At 36.0% G+C, this 17,674-nt stretch overlaps 2 protein-coding genes across 12 annotated transcripts in view; one reads left to right on the top strand and one right to left on the bottom strand.

The window, feature by feature from the left end:
• FBXL2 (F-box and leucine rich repeat protein 2) overlaps positions 1-17,674 on the top strand; it is an 83,038-nt gene that overhangs the window by 51,064 nt on the left and 14,300 nt on the right. The window contains exons 15-18 of one of the 8 annotated variants that reach the window (XR_010883448.1): positions 309-418; positions 4,525-4,769; positions 6,903-7,012; positions 12,742-13,063. Coding sequence is in view for 4 of the 8 variants with exons in the window: in XM_067291322.1 (XP_067147423.1) it covers positions 309-416 (108 nt within the window). In the remaining 4 variants the exon portion in view is untranslated. Of the gene's footprint in view, positions 1-308; positions 2,148-4,524; positions 5,799-6,902; positions 7,298-7,902; positions 8,016-12,741; positions 13,064-17,674 lie in introns of those variants that run through there. The other 7 variants (XR_010883449.1, XR_010883450.1, XR_010883447.1 and 4 more) reach the window with 7 other exon arrangements.
• Positions 2,461-17,674, bottom strand: part of UBP1 (upstream binding protein 1) — a 37,409-nt gene continuing 22,195 nt past the window's right edge. For 2 of the 4 annotated variants that reach the window (XM_013948111.2, XM_067291317.1), the window contains 8 exons: positions 12,398-12,501; positions 11,477-11,531; positions 11,196-11,289; positions 8,925-9,015; positions 8,091-8,200; positions 6,489-6,631; positions 5,805-5,856; positions 2,461-4,322 (listed from right to left, as the gene is read on the bottom strand). In XM_013948111.2, the coding sequence (XP_013803565.2) occupies positions 4,288-4,322; positions 5,805-5,856; positions 6,489-6,631; positions 8,091-8,200; positions 8,925-9,015; positions 11,196-11,289; positions 11,477-11,531; positions 12,398-12,501 (684 nt within the window). In that variant the 3' untranslated portion in view covers positions 2,461-4,287. Of the gene's footprint in view, positions 4,323-5,804; positions 5,885-6,488; positions 6,632-8,090; positions 8,201-8,924; positions 9,016-11,195; positions 11,290-11,476; positions 11,532-12,397; positions 12,502-17,674 lie in introns of all 4 variants that reach the window. The other 2 variants (XM_067291318.1, XM_067291319.1) reach the window with 2 other exon arrangements.

The following is a 17,674-nucleotide window of genomic DNA, read 5'->3' as shown; positions in this document are numbered from 1 at the left end:
CTCTGCAGCAGAACACATACCTGTTTTGACAGAGAGCTCTTTGGCTGATCAGTGCTATATTGGGAAATAAGTGGGACCCCTGAACAGGTGAGTGTGCCCAAACATTAGTGTGGCTTAGCTGGATGGAACACTAGAATTACATGCCAGGACAAGACAGCTTAAATAATATCAGTCAAGTGTGTAGATGCTTTTTAGCTTACCAACCTTAATAAGCATTGGCTTGTTGGCAGTAGTTGAGGTGTACTGTTCCTAATTACTAGTTATGTTTTTTTCCCTCTCCCATTAAAACACAGAATTTTCATCCACAGGCTCATCTACCTCATGTGAAAGTTCACGCTTACTTTGCTCCAGTGACTCCCCCTCCTTCGGTAGGAGGGGGTGGACAGCGCCTCTGCAGATGCTGTATTATTCTTTGACAGTAAGTGCATCACACAGAAAATTTGAATTTTTTTTTTTGTTGAAGAAAAGAATTGGACTGAAGGTGTTTGGGAGGAGTCAGTTTCCTGACAGTCATAACAGTGATGTTTGGTCACCCAGCTTTGTGACAAGAAAAGCATTTTTCCAGGTTTTGTATGGATTATGTATGGATTTATGCAGATGTGGATTAAGTTGGTGATATTTGGTTTGTATTGATACCTCCATCCTTCTGTTGGCATGAGAACTGAAGTATTTTGTAAAATGTGGGGGTGTTTCAGTGTAGCAGCTACTCAGTGGGAGTTCACAAAACCTGGAAGTTGATTTGCATTTGTAAGCATTATTCCGTGTGAAGTTCTAATATAATGTGGAGCTCCAGTCAGTCACACAAAAAAATTGAAACTGCTGTTCTGTAACATACAAGACAGATTAAATATCAGGTTTAAGGACAAATCAGCTTTAGCAGATGTTGACCAAAAATGTAAGGTAATCATGAGCTCTTAGAGCAAAACAGTGTACTCTTTGATTCAGCTTCATATTTAATTACATAATGGGCCACAATAGGTAATGTTAAAAGGTAAAATAGTACCTCAAGATAACTATATAAATAGAAATATTTTTTTTCATATTTTTGAACTTGGTCCAATTGAACTATGTGTTACTATAAAGTTTTCTGGTCACTGAAGCATGTTTTATGCCCAATGCCATTGGCCTTTATAGGGCTAAGAAATCCACTGTGGGAGAGCTTGTGCGCTCTACTGTAATTGGCTGCCACAATCATTCATGGTGCTCACTGTAATGCCATTACTGTGTGCTCTGTTACCTCCTCAGTTTGTAATGAAAAGCTGCAACAGTTCTAGGAAGAGGGATACATGATTTGTGCTTTTCTACAGAATCTACAATTGAGCAAGGAATTCAATCCCAACTGCTTGTGCTACCCATTTTAGGGACTTTAGCAAGCAGATGGACAAATAAACCTGTAGGCAGAAGTTGAACCAAATCAAACCCATTTTAAAAATGTAAAAAAGCCAAACTCTTCACATCTGGGTTATTTAAGAAGCTGCCAACTCCTTACTACTAATAAATCCAAGTATTAACTCTTAAGGCCATGCTTTCATCTTTAGTTTTTCAGTGCTAGAGGATTAGATAATTTTTTTTATATTAAGCCACCTAATTGTCTAAAATAAACTACTCAACAGTTCAGAAAGCTTTTCTGTGTAAGATTGATTGTGTGTGTGTGTGTGTGTGTGTATGTTTTAAGAGTTCAGGGCCTGTGTGTTTGTTCAAACCTAATAGAAATACTGGCTTTATTAAAAAGCGGTTGGTGAAACTTCTGGATAATACTGCAGTTTCCCCAACATTTAGAAATACTTTTAAAAGTGTGACCATAAAGAGACTTCTTTGGCAAAATAACTACTGCATTGTGTTTGCGCTTCATACATTCACAGATGATACAGATGGCAAATTCAGATCTGAACTTTGAAGATAAATTGAAGATTATACTGCAGTACATGAATGTCTTTACTACTGCAAAATAAGCCAACTATGGCTTGTTTTGCACACTAGTAAAGGAGTGTTGTTACAATCATACTTAGATTTCCATTAAGATACTAGTATAATGGAGAGTTTTAAGCAGATTTTATTCTCAACTGTACCAGGAAAGTCATTGGTACTAGTATGTCAAAATGTATTGCCTTTTATTGGCTCATTTTTTTCTAAGAACATAATGAACCTTGCAAGTCTATGGCATTAAAGATGTACAAAAACAAATGGAACCTACTCTGATATAGGACACTTAAATAAACAATCAGCTGATGTCAAATTTGGATTTGTTTCAATTATTTCAAATTTGAAGTTTTCTATTAGAAGCAGCAGATCTTTCTGTGTTGGGTGCAGGACAAACTACAGCAATGGTTTGTTTCAATTATTATTTATCTTTTTAAAAAATGAATCGTTTGAACAGGTCTTGCAGTTTCTAAATCTTAATAGCAAATGTATCTCTAACACATAGCAGAAATGTGGAAAATAAAAAGAAAAAAAAGCACATTTACAAAATTATTGAAAAACATTTATTATACTTAAATTGAAATGTGTACATCTTATTAAAAAAACAAAAGCAATTTGCTGGTGCCATAATTTAATTCCAATTTCAAGTGAGCTGGACAAACTACTGTACAACTTTCAATATTCTTTTAAAATTAGGTATTTGGATACTTTCCAATCAAGGATTTTTCTACTTTTATAAAACATTTGGATTTGAATATAGTGCTGAGCTGAAAAGACACAATTGTCAGTTCAATAAAATACTAGGACCAAACAATATTCAAAAATGAACAATTTATAGGCAGAAATGTTTAAGTACATAAAATTTTACTTTCAGTGCAGAAAAAGTGAAATAGGAAAGAAACTAGCTTTCATGAATTTAAATTTTCAAAATGCTACAGCTTTAAGAAGCTTTTCTGCTAAGCACTTGAGCCAGTTATGTAAGAGGGAATGAAAAATCAAAGTTACTTTTCTACATGCTGTAGTAGTTGTTTAGAATGCATACTGCAGCATAAAAAGCAAACTATTCCCAAGCTTTTAAGCCAGAGATCAAGGTGGAAACTTTCAAAGGCACAAAATGGCAGATAGCAAACTGTCATTTAATACCTTTTCAAATATTCCCCTTTAAGTACCTAAACAGTTGAAACTTTGTTAACAGAGGAAATGCTGTGCCATGTCCTTACAAGAAATATCCAAAATACTGAAAAAGCACATTGCCTGTTTCAAAGAAAAGTAAATATTTGGTCATACAGAAGAGGCACTGTAACAGGTTTACAGTATGGATCTGAGGGCAAAGAAAAGTCACTAGAAAAGGTAAGATACTTGTCCATAATAGGGACTACAGCAAGGCATTTACCTGCTGGTAAAGAGACTTAAATGGTGTATATTTAGTGTTTCTTAAGCAATTTACTTGATGTTGCTGAAAGCTATGATGGCCCCTTGGTGCCAGTGGGTCAACTTCCCTCATTTAGCATAATTCCATTGTCATAAAAACCCACTTCTCACTGCTAGTATTTTTAAACCCACAACTTTACAAGCAAAGAGTTAAACTGCAGCAGTGCTCTGCAGAGAATCTAGGAAACTAAAAATAAAGGATGCATAGGCAATTCTTTTCCATTAAATTTGTTAAAGCAAAACACAATTACTTGGTACCCCATAGGATTTATATTAATCCTTCCAATAAGGTACTATTGATAATGCAGTTTGCTGCATGCATATATTGCATCTGTCTAGGACTTCTTAAAAGCCCTATTCTGGCATTTACACTTCTTACATACACTCATACACAATTTACACGGGAAGCTGTTTTAACAGCTTTACTCTCAGAGACCTGACAACCTGATCACTATCAGCTTAACTACTCATCTCCACACAAATTAATATGTGCTCTGCTAACATCAAAAAATAAAATCAGCATAAGGTACAAGCAAGTAATAGACAAACTGGCACAGAAAGGTAAATGCCCCAAAATAAGTTTACATTCATCTCCAATTGGATACAGATAATAGAAAAGCAATAGTGCTCCACTTCTAGAAACTGTATCTACTGGCCATATTTTGCCTTATTTCAGTAAAGGGCAAGCACCTTTGCTTACATTGTCTTCCATGCCTGTACGTAAGCTGTCATGGCATTATACCTCTCATGAGGACACTTAGCTATGGCAGTGATAAGAAAGTTCACCTATCAAACAGCTCATTACAAAGGTCATTTTGTGTTTTCAATATGAAACATCTTATACGGTGAAGTTAGATCCTAAGTTTTTGGACGATCTTCATAATCTTTAGGCAGGACTTCATTCTGCATTGAAATATCAGTCTAGCACATGTGACATCACTTCAAAATTATATGGAAACCTTCATTTTCAGCTGAAAAAGAAAAAAGTGTCAGTCTTTCATAAATAGAACCATAAATATACTAGCTGATACACCAAAATGTCAAAGAATGAACTTATTTGTTCTTTACTACAGAAACTGTGAAATACTAAGCTTGAAACATGAAATGTTAGTAAATTGCTATTCAGACTAAACTCTTTAAGAATTAACTTTTTTAAATCTCTCTGGTTTGCAGTTATTTCTGAACTCTTCCCGTTGCATATTAAAACCAGCTGATTTGACAGTTGCAGTTAATATCATAGAAGAAAGTCATCTTCTGCAAGTCCAATAAATATCCCTAGTGTATCTGGTTTTAATCATCTATTTTGTGATGCCAGCCTTAAACTAGAAAACCAATGGAAACAACATTAAATAAAATCCTGTGGATTTTACACTTAAGCTAGCAGCACCATCAAAAGGCTTAACAACTGAGACAAACAGGTAAATAAATACTAACTACAGGAATAGATTTTATACTATTTTGGTTTCACATCAAGACACCGAAAAAGTGAAGTGGACTTTACAAAAAAAAATTTGTCTACAGCAAAAAAAAAATCTAGTTTTAAAGTCTTCTCCTCATGCTGAAGCAAATAAGTTACGATTAACAATTTATAATTGGATCTTCACAGTTGGGACAGTTTCTTCAATTAAAATGGGCTGAGAGTCAAACTTGTCCAGTGGTTAAGGCAAGTCTTGCCAACTTTTGCCACAGAAATAAATGGAATTTCTACAAAAACATGATGTTCATCTTAACAACTAGTGTGAAAAGGGAGACTCGCTCCACATACTGAGGAAACCTGAACAACAATCTTTATGGATTAAGTTCAGATGAATCCCAGTTTAACTGCATATATGCAATTAAATGAGTCTACCCATCTGACAGTACTGGAGGAGTTTATTCTATGAATGTTCCAGTTTAATAAGTCTACTAGTTTATGCTGAACAACAGATTGATAAAAGTGAGCCTCTGTTAGGCAGAGGAGACAGTGTTGTCTTTCATGAGCAAAAAGGCCAGGTCCCCTCTACAGCAACAATGTACTAAAGATGATTGTTTACTAGCAATGAAAGTACAGAATGTTACAGCTCAGTTCTGCCAACTATTAGGACTTGGTGAACATTTTGTTTCTGAACTTAAAGAAACCTGCTGACAGGTTTGGGGTTTTCATTATTATTTTGAAAATAACTGGAATAGTGAGCACTCTTCAATGCTGAGTGACTGAATTTTAAATGAGGTTTGTTACCAAGTGCTGCACTATTTCTGAGCTGAAAGCTTGGAGAAAACACTGAAGTGCTACATAGAGTGCGAAAAGTTTGGCTAAGAAAGGAGAGATGCGTGAATACTTTCTGTCAGCCTTTACTGGCACTACCATAGCTCTTTGCTTGAAGAAGTTCTGCTAGAATAGTACTCTGCTTTAAGGAAGTCTCCCTGGTGGAATAAAAAACCTATGTTTTTAACTATCATAAAAAACACCCTACCTTTTATTGTGGTGAATAAGAAACAACTCTCATCTTGAAAGTTTTGAACCATCTACAAGAAAAGAACAGTTTGAACCCTCCTGAGTATGACCCATACAAAAAGAAAATTACATCAGATAGATATTAAACACAGCCTTTTATAAGTAACTGCATATTTTGGTTTTATTCAGCAAGTGTTCAAAGATGAACAATTATACACTAAAATAAATTAAAATACTTTACTGCCAAAATAATCACTTGCTAAGACTCAGTTCACTGCATGTGACAACCAGTTGGGAGCCTACCACCATAGCCTATGTTTTTGGAACTCTAAAAATGTGCAGCAGGTGTTGAGTAATCCATGTCCAATGGTATTTAAACATTATTTAGATGCTTCCTGCCTTTGGCATGTTCAATACCCACCAACTAATTACTGCAGCATCTCAGAACTACTTAAGAAGGAAGGCCAGGTGTCTTTCACTTCTTATAGTTTGAAATTATTCAGGTATGAGGAAGAGATTAAAGTGACATTTTAAAGGCTGCTTCTGCTCATTTTAATGCAAAGGAAAAAAACAGTCTAAACATCAGAAGGCACTAGTTTGCATTATCAAATAGAACAGTAACTAGAGAAGCTAGCATGAGAAATTCCTCCATTCCATTTAATTAATATAAATATTTTTGTCAATAAAGCAAAATTCCCATTACCTGATCACTAACAAGAATGTGGATACCAGTGGGACCCTGTCTGTAAACCTGACTGATCTGATGCAGAGGAATATTAAATGCCAAAGCAAGCTTGCGCGTGACTTCTGAGGCTGCCATTTCTTCTAAGTAGATTGCATGATATACTACAAAAAAAGAAAAAAATCTATTTAAATAAGCATTGTACTAATTTAGAACAAGTAACTATATGAAAAATATCTGGTTTTGTTTATATCCCTTGCTTTCAAAAATATTAAAAGCTGAAAAACCTTTACTTTATTCTGCCTCTGTTCTCATTAGCAAGTATAAACTGCAATGACTTTTCTTTCAAAGTAGTCTGTCATAAGTACAACTCTCTGAATAGGGGTAGGCTTTTGTTTGCTCTGATACTGAAGGCAACTTCCGTATTTTTTCCAGTATCCTGCACAAAAAGACTTAGTCACCTCTGAAACAGAACTAAATGGATCTCTAAAGAGTCATCTAAGGATGACTTTGGAAGTAGTTTTGGACTGTCTCAAAAGAAGCAGGTAATACTTTTTACCAGTAATATTATGCTGTTGCGTTAAATGGGGATCCCAAAAATTTTTTTTGTTTTGTTTTGTTTTTGGTAAAGACAGTCTTTTTCAACTCTCTCTGAATCATTTCCTCAGAGCTGCAGAGAAGGGAAGTAAGGCACAGGAAACAAACAGAACAGTAACCTGAAGTAGCTATTCATAGTTTGATGTTGTATTTACAGTTTTACAGCTTTAATTAATGCTGCTAGAAGCCCTAAGCAATTCCATGCTTGGACACTCTTTTGTCCCAAACTACAAATTGAAAAAATCCAGAGGAAAAACCTTGATATTTTGACAGGCAGCATCCTATTTACAGATCCAATATACAAGTACTATTACAGCATTGGCCTATAAGGATTTTACTGATTTCTTGGTGGGGGGTTTCTTTCCTGAAAGCCAAGAGCAAGAGAATAATAACTTAAAGTCGCTCCACTCTCTTAATTACAAGATTGATGTGAATTTGCAATTAAACATTAAGTTCCTATCTGTGTTGAAACAACAGCTGCCTCCCAGGAAAATAATATTAAGATCATGAGCCAGTACACAGCTTGGCTGTTTTCCCTTGTCCAAACCATGCCATTTTTATATCAGTTGCATAGACAAGGACAGTAGAACCTAACTGAAAATGGGTAAGAATGCAAGCCTTCAATTTGCAGCTAGCTTTTATGTTCATCTGTGTTCATATAGTTAATATCTTAGCTGTACGACACAGCACAGCTAATTCGGGAGCTCCTTAATTAGTTCTCCACATAAATACAGTTAACTTTATCAATAGACTGAAAGTCTATGATTTAGTCTTGAGAGGTTTTAAGTTTCTGTTCATCCTTCGCAGTGTTAAAACTATTATATCATCATCTCAACAGTTGTTCGGACATTTATATTTTGAGGACAACTTCCTACAGTTTCTTTGTACACCAGAAACCCAATTCCAGTTTTTGAAAAAACAAACCATTACAGATCTCTTTACTATTTTTCTCCTTCTCCTCCATCTTGTTTTACATGTGTCGAGACACAAAAAATAGTATGTTAGAAACCCCCTAATATGCCATACCATATATTGCACCATTGCTGTTGTCACCATTGCCTGTATCTTGTCTTTCCAGTTGTATGCTCCTTGATGGCTCCTGACAGACATAGATTGTTAAACGGGGTCTAACAGACCTGCAATTCAAACAGACCACACATTAAACAAAAGCTTACTTTCCTGGGAAATAAGGAAACTGATATATCACAAATATGAATTTGTTATGGTAACAGTACACTTAAAATGTTTTCTTTCTCAGACCAAAGAAAATTTTCAAATAATGATTCAATATAAACAGCAATGACTGGTCTCTCAGGTGCTAGCACACCTGATTTAAACAAAATTTCAATCAATTCTGAGTTCATCAAGACACTGCTTATTGGAATCCTGGAACATAACAACTGGATGAAGAACAACAACAATTTTTATAAAGGTCAATGGCAATAAATACCCATTTCAGTCAGAATCAGATATATCAGTTAAGACACTGTATGTATTAATAATTAATAGCTATAACTTCAAAGATCTTTGGTTGTTCTTATCTCACCTAAATGAGAAGTTTTTTTTCTTGGCAACAAATTCATCTGTCTCCAAGAAATTGGTAGTGCCCAACTGCCTTGCTGCCAGTCTCACAGTCTACCTCTGAGCTCATCAGTGCCTGTGTCTCTTCTGTGCTCTGCCCTGAAGGTGTACACAGAGTCTTCTGCTTGAGTGTATTCATGCCAGTGCTTGAGACAGCTCACACAGGCATACGCCCATCCAGTTGCTGCCCTGTGACCTCCCAGATCTCCTATTCTAAGGATGAGGGATTCTAGTCTACAACAGAACAAAAACTGCACAATTTCACATACAAAGTTTTACCTGGATTTCAGTGCATTATACAGCCGAATTCCATCGGCTGGACCACAGATTTGTACCAGATCTTCTCTCGTCAGCTTTAACAAATCAGCACCTGGAGAAACACATTAGGATTTAAAGTTTACTGTAGAACACCTAGACTTTTAAACAGAAAATAGATACTCATTTAAACCAAGGGTAACAAATTCAACCATTACAAAAGTGGAATCCTGCAAACATAAACAAGCAAGGACTATTTAGAATAGGCAGTAGCTAGCACTAAGAAAAATGCCTGATTTTCCAAAGGCCATTAGTTTCACTTGATGGTGTTCACATTTTGGAAGAAACAGAAAATCTGCAAGACATGCAATTTTAGTAGATTCAGATGACTGTTCTATATCCAGAGGATGGCTTAAATGACTGAAAGTTTTAACTGACACCCAGGTTAGTGTATTTTAGCAAAGATACATGATGGTTTATTGCAATGACTCTAAACTGAATCATGACAGGCATTCAACTAATATATCATACCCTGCATGTGCTTAAGTTATTACATTGCATTCCTTAGAAGATATTGCTGAAGATTTACATTAACTAACTCAGGGTTGTCAAACCAGCAGATCAGCAGCCTATGGGGTGAATCCAGCTTGTGGGATACCCCTGTCCAGAAGTTTTTTGTTTTGTTTTGTTTTGTTTTTTAAATGAACCTGGCAATAACTGCGTGATCTGTGAAAACAACTGCTTCCCAGGAAATTAAGTTTAGAAAAAGAAGCTTCAATAAAATGATACTAAGCAGATCTAAAGATAAAATGGAAGGAAGTATGCTTCTTAGAAGTGGCATAGGTGTCAATAAAGTAAACAACAGTTTGAAAAATCAGTTACTGTGATAGACAAGTGGAAGGACAGCAAAAAAATTACCATATTTATGAAAATATTCCACAGAAGATCTAGGAAGTTATGGGTAAAACCCAGCTAGAAAAATTTGTCATAACCCTTTAAGTACTATATCAAAAAAAATCTGAAGGAACATAATAAAAGCTACACCTCTTGCTTCAAAAAAAATAGATTAGCAAGATAGTATTAGATGCCTATGATTACAGAAAGATGATAAAGAACTGGTTAAAAAGTTTTCAAAAGGTCCTTGTCAGAAATTTCATACTAAAGTTTCCTAGGAAAGCTGTTTTCTGCTAGGAAGTGCAAGTTTTGTGAAATAGTCAGAAAACATTTAGGCAGCTGCAAATAGAAATAATCAGCTACAGAAGAGACAAAGCTTTAAGTCTTATGGATTTCAAGAATGCCACAGCAGAGAACCTCTACTTTATAGGTGGACTGTAGTCCTTGCAAGATCAAGCTGGAGGAGCATGATCTCAAACACTGACGATGGCCTGGCACGAAGGGACTTCTGAAAGACGTATGGGCTAACCTAGGAGGCAGAGCATGACGGAGCCATTCATCAGATTCTCTCCATCACATATGACCACAAAGAACTGAGAAGGGATTGCGCTCACTCAGCTGCATAAGGTGCCATCCCACCCTTCACAGTTATACATAAGATAAGGAAATGAAGGGCAATACATAGCTCCAGATACTGCATCTGTTGCCATTCTTGCTTACATACCTACAGTGGAAACTACAATGATACACATTCAGGAAAGAGCAAGCAGATGTTCTTTTGAAATTTAAAAAAAAGACATAAATGTAGATAAAAAAAAACCCTTTCCTGTTCTTTTGAAACTTGTTCTTTCCCTTAAAGCAGAATTCACTACAAAAAAGAATTTGCCATTTCTGTGCCTTCGAAGACTATCCAGAGCTTCAGAGTTTGGAAGGGATGAAAGCTTCGTATGTTATAATTAAACCTAACTCCTAAGAAAAGATCTAACATGGGGAAGATATTAAATACTCTACAACTACCTACTGAGCAATTTCTTGCACTTTCTTCCAGGTCACCACATACTGGCTGCCATTAGGAAACAGCATACCAAAGTAGATGGTCTGCTTCCATGACTCACCAAATTCATTCATTTTCATCAAGTGACTAATCAAGGTTGAAATGAGTTTGTGAGCCATCATCAGGAAAAAAGAATCTAGCTTCACTTTTGGGTATCAGGGTCAATTTGCACAACAAGCAACTAGAATAAATTATCTTCCAATGCAAACTGAACTTTTAACAAGCAAATTAGAAAGCTACCCCAAATATTGATTCTATAACGTTATTTTAACAGAATAGTTTCACACACCAAACTTGCATGCTAACCCAAAGAAAAACTGTAAATAAAAAAATTAAATTACATATACCTGAGAAATTTGAAAAAAGCCTTGTATAGGTAGAGAACCTATGTTTGAGCAACCATTGCTGAGTTTCCTGGATTGTGGCTGAAGGATGAAGTTGCTGTAAGAAACAAGGTTGAATATGATAATTTGAGTATTAAAAAAAGAAAAAAGAAAAATCTCACTCAGTTAAGCACTTTTCCTCAATACATATTAATATCAAGATGGGTATAAATCAAATGTACTGAAACAAATATAAGCCTCTGTGCAAATACAGCCATGATCAATACCAGAGAACACACACTCACATCTCCAGACCCTTGAGAGGTTCCATCTCCTTGATGATTTGGGGAGGAAGAATTGCTAGAGAGAGAGAGAGAGACACACAAAAAAAAAGATAGTATTACTACAGTCTTATGAAGAAAAATACCCAAACTTACTGAAAGATAATGTGAAATTCCCAAAACAATAAATGTCTCCATTCAAAGACAAACATCACACAGGGAGAAACTTAGTAAACACTAAGAGAAACATTGTCACACTTCCATATCCAAGTCATTTGGTTCCTATTCTTTATCAGCTGGAGAAACAGCTTTACCAACACTCACAGGAGGATATACAACCAGTTATCTGTTTTGAAAACAAATGGTGACTGAAACAGAGGTAGTAAAATACAAGGCACACGAAAGAAAAGTGTATAGGCCAGACAACACCACCACAAATCATTCCTTGATCACCCTAATTGCAGTAGTTTATTTAATGCCTTGATGCAAAATGTTTTTACCAATACACTATCTGTTAAAAAGCTTCTAAAGATTATTCTTGGGGTTTTTTTTCTTACAAATTACATTAACAGTATAAATGAGGGGTGTGCAGATTGTGCTTACTGGAAGAAGCAATATAGTTTTCATACACTGATAAGGACTAAATTAGAATACTTAAAAGGTATAGCATTTGCTGTACACCAAAGGACAAGAGGAAAAGTTTCCAACAGTGAATAGTGAGAAAGAAAAATGGCATCTGGGGGCAAAAGAAGTTATTAAATAATTGAATCACTTGATGGAAGGGTCAAACTCTAAAATAAACACACAAGACAACATTAATCTAGCTCTCATTCCCCAACAGAACTAGAGAACAGCTGCAAGCTTCCAGATTTACTTTAAAAGTACTTTTGAATAAGATGGATTTTAAAATGTTATCTTAAATTGGGCTACAGAAAAGAAGCTTACCTGTCTGGGACACTGTAGGTACTATGTTGAGCAGAGGTAAAAGTTGGAGCAGGAGTAGGACTGTTGTTTACAAAAGTTGTAGGAGTATCAGGCCATGGTGAGCACTGAAGATAAAAAATTAAAACTGTAAGCTCCCCTTAACAATATATTTTTTATTTTGATGTATAGTTCTTTTGCTTAAACACAGTTTTTTTTCTGCACAGAATTTTGATTTGTGATTCCAAATCAAGATTCCCTCCATCCCACATGTTCCATGCAGGTACTCTACGTAAAATCAATTTTGCTTTTATCTTGTTCTTTCAAATAAACTCCTATCCTTATTGTCTTCTGTTAACACAATGAAGGTGGAAGTGATGAAACTTATGGAAGACCTGCATAGATTACTCAGTTAAAAAAAAACAAACCACCCCCAAGCCACCTGCTGAAAAACTTCCTTCATCCTTACATGAAGAGGCTTTTTAAACCACAGGTATCATGACTTGACAACAGGTATTCAGCAACAGTCAGCTAAAATTGTGAATTAACACTGTGAGTTTAACCGTGAGTTAAAACTGTAGACTTCAAATTGCTGATAAATGTAATATATCTGCCCTGGCAGCAATTGTATTAAAATACAAACAGACTCCAGTAGAAATTTTGTGGTTTTATCATTTACTGCAGGACTAAAATGATGCTATGTGTACTGCTTTCTCTAAATTGCTTGCTAAACTAGAATGTTTATACACAAATTTAAGTCCTCACAAGTATATGATGAGTCAGCTGTCTAATTTGAGCAAAGTTTTTTGGGGATTTTTTAAAAAATCACCATGATAAAAGCCCTTCAGAATGACACTAGCTTTTAGTATTTCCAATAACACTGCAAATATTTTAAAGCTTTAAGGAAAAAAAACCACCAAAAACAGATTTTTGGTATGTTCAAAGACAAATGGACAGGAAGAACCTTTGCTCTGGGTTCTGTTTAAATCAGTATTTTTGCTAATCACTGCATATACACTCCTGTCAATTATGTAGTCAAAGCCACTTAGACTGTGGACAGCGCCATTCACACAAAGCTGGCTCTTCTGTGACCTTCCAGTGTTATCTGCTGTTCCTCTTATTCTGTGTATTTCCATCTGATGCTTCTCAAGTCAATACCTCAACAATTTTATATTGCTACAGGGGACACAAATAGGTCTTCATTCCCTATTTATGTGCTCTAAAACCATAGTTTTAAAATAAAAGTTCAACATAATAATGCTAGCTTTGTTCTTCTGAAATATTTTAAAAGTGAAATTAATTTTCTTTAATTTTCTGAGATTCTCTCCATAAACATTAATGAAAAATGTTTATCTGGTGACACAGATGCAAGTTGCTGCAACTTCAGCTCTTATTCCATTAAAGCATTCTGTTCAATGGATATTTAAATTCACAGGCAGGGAAGAATGTATTGATATCAAAAAGCCATTCCCAAGGCATGTACTGCAGTTAATGTTTCTGTCCTCCAGACCAAGCTAAAGTTCCTGACAACAGAACTCTGGAGCTTAAACGCAGAAAGGGCATATTTGAAACATTTCAGGAAAAAAACAAAACAAAACAAAAAAGTCCCATCCCAAAGCCAGTAGCCTTTTTTCTCCTGCAAACACACTTCCTGCCTTGTCTGCTCTTCCAGAAAAACTGTTACTACCCACCAAGACTGAATCAGTTAGTAAAAAAAACAACCACAACCATTTTCTCTCTCTCAAAGTTTTTGTGCTGCTTTCACTCCTATTAGTATCCTCATATGGTACTATATAAATCTAAATGAATCTCTATTCCTTATAAGATAAGGTAATAAAATTAGAGGTGAATATGGCAACATGTACATTGACTCAATTCTCTCTTCTTCTAATAGATTCTGGAGGAAAAAAAGAGTGTTTTTTTTAGCACCAAGGTACTTAATTCTGAAAGCTCTGAGGAACAGAAAAAGTCTAGCTTCAGAAAAAGGGTCAGAAAAACTGCTACAGAATATATTCTTCAAGCATCCCCTAGCAGTTAACCTGACCTACTTGCACTTTCAGAATCACCCATGTGTACCACCATCCCACACTTTGTGAAGCAATCAGGCTCCAAAAAAGGATTAAACAGATTCCTGGGCAACAAATCTATTAACAGACACTAGAAAGCCTAAGCAGGGATGTGCCTTCTAACAGCGCCGTGCGACAATCTGGGGTACTGGGGGAATAAAAGGGAACTGGACCGCAGAAAGCAGCAAGATTTGCATGATCTCCCCAAATGACATCTGCCATTTCCACTGCCAGAGACAGAGCACTGGACTGTACAGATCTTTAGTCTGATCCAGCAGGATACTTCTGACATTCTTAAGCCCAAATTGAGTTAAACAAGGACACTGAACAAGCTAATGAAATTAACACACAAGTCCCAGGCCACTAGTCATAAACTTAAGAGAACAGTATCACTGTGTTACAGGGAACCATCCAACTGTGTAAAGAGCCATCAGAGAACAGAAAAAAGATTGGAATTATAAGTTTGCCTATAAAGAACTACGAACATATACTGGTGAATTTGCAAACAGGTTATTTCTGAGCTCTCAAGCGTAACCTCCCTCCATTACTAATACACTGATGCAATACTACTGATACAACAGCGCTCCAGAAATTATGCCTTCATTTCTGAACACTGTTTAATTCTTAACAGGAGACAATTACTTTATTTTTAGACCTTTCACATTCATCTGTATGGGATATAAATGAAGTGTTGACCACTTGTTTTACTGAGTTAAAAAGGAAGGTAGGAAATCTTTCTTTGAAATACGGTTTTCAGACTCCAGGATATGTAGCATTCAAACTCAGAATGCTCCTAACCTTTCAAGACTTTCAAAATACTCAACTCTGCCCAGATTCATGCTTTACAGGAGAGTAATGTTATACTTTGCTGAAGAACTCGACACTATATTCAAATAGCAAATCGAGAATTAAAAAAAGGAAAAAAACCCAGGTTGTTCTCCAAAATATGTTCATCATACTTTGGCACACAGCATCATCTTTATAGTTAGAGAACAGGTCAGCAATTTGATTACACATAACACAGAGGTTTGTCAAAAAACCTAGAAAATACAGAGTTCTTGCCCCAAGGAACTTCAGTCCTACTTGGCCAAAGCAAAAAGCATCTGCTCAGACTTAATTTTTCGGAACGCACTTCCATGTGTGTCCTATAATCAGCTCTAGCTGCAAAAAAAATGCCAATTTGACCAAGTTTAATCAAATTGTACTTTACGTATGCTGGCTAATGACATAGGGGACATAAACGGCAAGACTAACATACCAACCAACCAAGTAGCAAATACAAAAAAAGGTGCAAAGAGCCCACTATCATAATACAAATTCATCTGCTTTTGCAAAGAAGGAACTTTTTTTTTTATTCCCTTAGAAAAGCTCTAGTTTCTGTATATCTGAAAGAGTTTAGAAAAGGGTGCCTCTTTCATAAGACTGCCTCTGGAAGAAGGTCATCCATATGTAAACATCAACTGTGAGGTCCAGAACCTACTGTTAACCTCGTATCCTATTATCCCTATTAACAAGTCAAACCTCCAAACCACAAGACACTATTAATGCATAGTTTAACTATGCATCTGTCTGTAAGGAAAATACTGAGATAAACACTGCAGAAAGTTTTGGGGAATGCACAGAATTTTGAAACATCAGGTGAAGGAATAATGGAAAAGCTTTTCTAGATGGCATCCATATCAAAATGAATGAGAAGGAAAAGACAGAACACCAACTGGGTGATGGTAATTTAAAAAAAATCCTGATTCTTAGGAAAGGATAGGAGAAGAACAGAATGACCTTTGAGAAAGCAAGCTTCAAACACCTTCAATTATGTTAGAATCCCATAGGAATTAAATTGGAAAGAAAAGATTATAGATTCAACTTTTCCTGAAGGAACCATTGTAAGAGACCTACTTGTCCAAATTAGATCGTAGGTGAGCTGGAAGAAATCATACAGAAAAAAGAAATGTTAGCAATATCTAGCAACCAGGAAAACAAATCTTATAGGGCAAAATAAAAAGGCCAACACACAAAATCAGATACAACAGGCAAGGAACAAAAAGGACAGCCCAAGTTAGGTGTAGGAGGAAGATAATACCCAACTTGAAAAAAAGGAAGTGGACTATAGATTGGCTCAACCTAAATTTCTGGAATTCCTGAAAAGATACCAAAAAACATTTCTGAACATCTAGGAAGCAGCATATGCTAAACAGCCAGCACACATTTCTCAAGAAAAACTGACTTCAAGCAAGCTTGTTTTTCTGTTGTAATGGAGCCACAGTCCCTACACCATGTGTAGCGTAAATTCTTCATATATAAAGACCTAAGATGTAAAACAGTGTTGATTCTCATACATCAACTAGGAAAACATGACTTCAGTTTTTGTGTCCAAGCCCCTCCCTGATGGCAGGCTGAACTGCACATATGTCCCTTTTATCTGTACATACAAGGTAAGTCTGAGACATCCAAACCTTCTGATTTACTGGATGGGAAGATGGATCTTCAAAGACAGAACTGCTCTAAGTAGAAACATTCATCCAGCCTGCAGTGCATTCCCTGCCTCCGGCTACAGGGCCCCCAAGAAAAGGCGTGCCTGAGAAGAGCAGAAGTCTGACGAACTGGCCTTCAAGCTGTAGAACAGACATTCCTTTTCTAAATCAAACAACTGTAATTTGAGTATAGAGCTTGCTTAAAAACAGTACTTAATCAGTGTATAATGATTACCAAGGTTTCACTAGGAACACAGCAAAAATAGTGTTTCATGGGATCTTTCATGGGCCTGGTGCTTTTTAATATTTTTGCTAATGACAAAAATCATTGTGTTGGAACAGACCACGTGTTAAATCTGATGATACCAAATTAGCAAGGCTGAGAGCATTTCATAATACAAGATTAAAATTCAAAACGATCTTGACAAACTGAACAGTCTGAAGATAGGATTTAATTAAGGCCAAATGCAAAATAGGAATAGTCAACTGCACAGTTAGAGAATGGGAAAGAGGTAGGTAGCCATTATTTCAAAATAACCTGTGGGACCTAGTTCATCCCAATTCAAATGCATGTCAATAGTATGACAATGTTGCAGAAGAAGCAAGCAATCTTGACATACAGATACAGCATCATGACAGTCATGCCTAGTAATCCTTCCAATTCACTTGGAGCTGGTAAAGCTCCAGCTGGTGTACTGTGCTCAGTTTTAAGTACCACATATTAAGAAGGACATGGACCACTACAGAGAATTCAGAGGAGAAAA

Source organism: Apteryx mantelli, chromosome 2, assembly GCF_036417845.1.
Source record: "Apteryx mantelli isolate bAptMan1 chromosome 2, bAptMan1.hap1, whole genome shotgun sequence".
NCBI classification, from domain to species: Eukaryota; Metazoa; Chordata; class Aves; order Apterygiformes; family Apterygidae; genus Apteryx; species Apteryx mantelli.
Note: the sequence above shows the minus strand (reverse complement) of the source record. Positions and strands in the feature narration are given on the sequence as shown.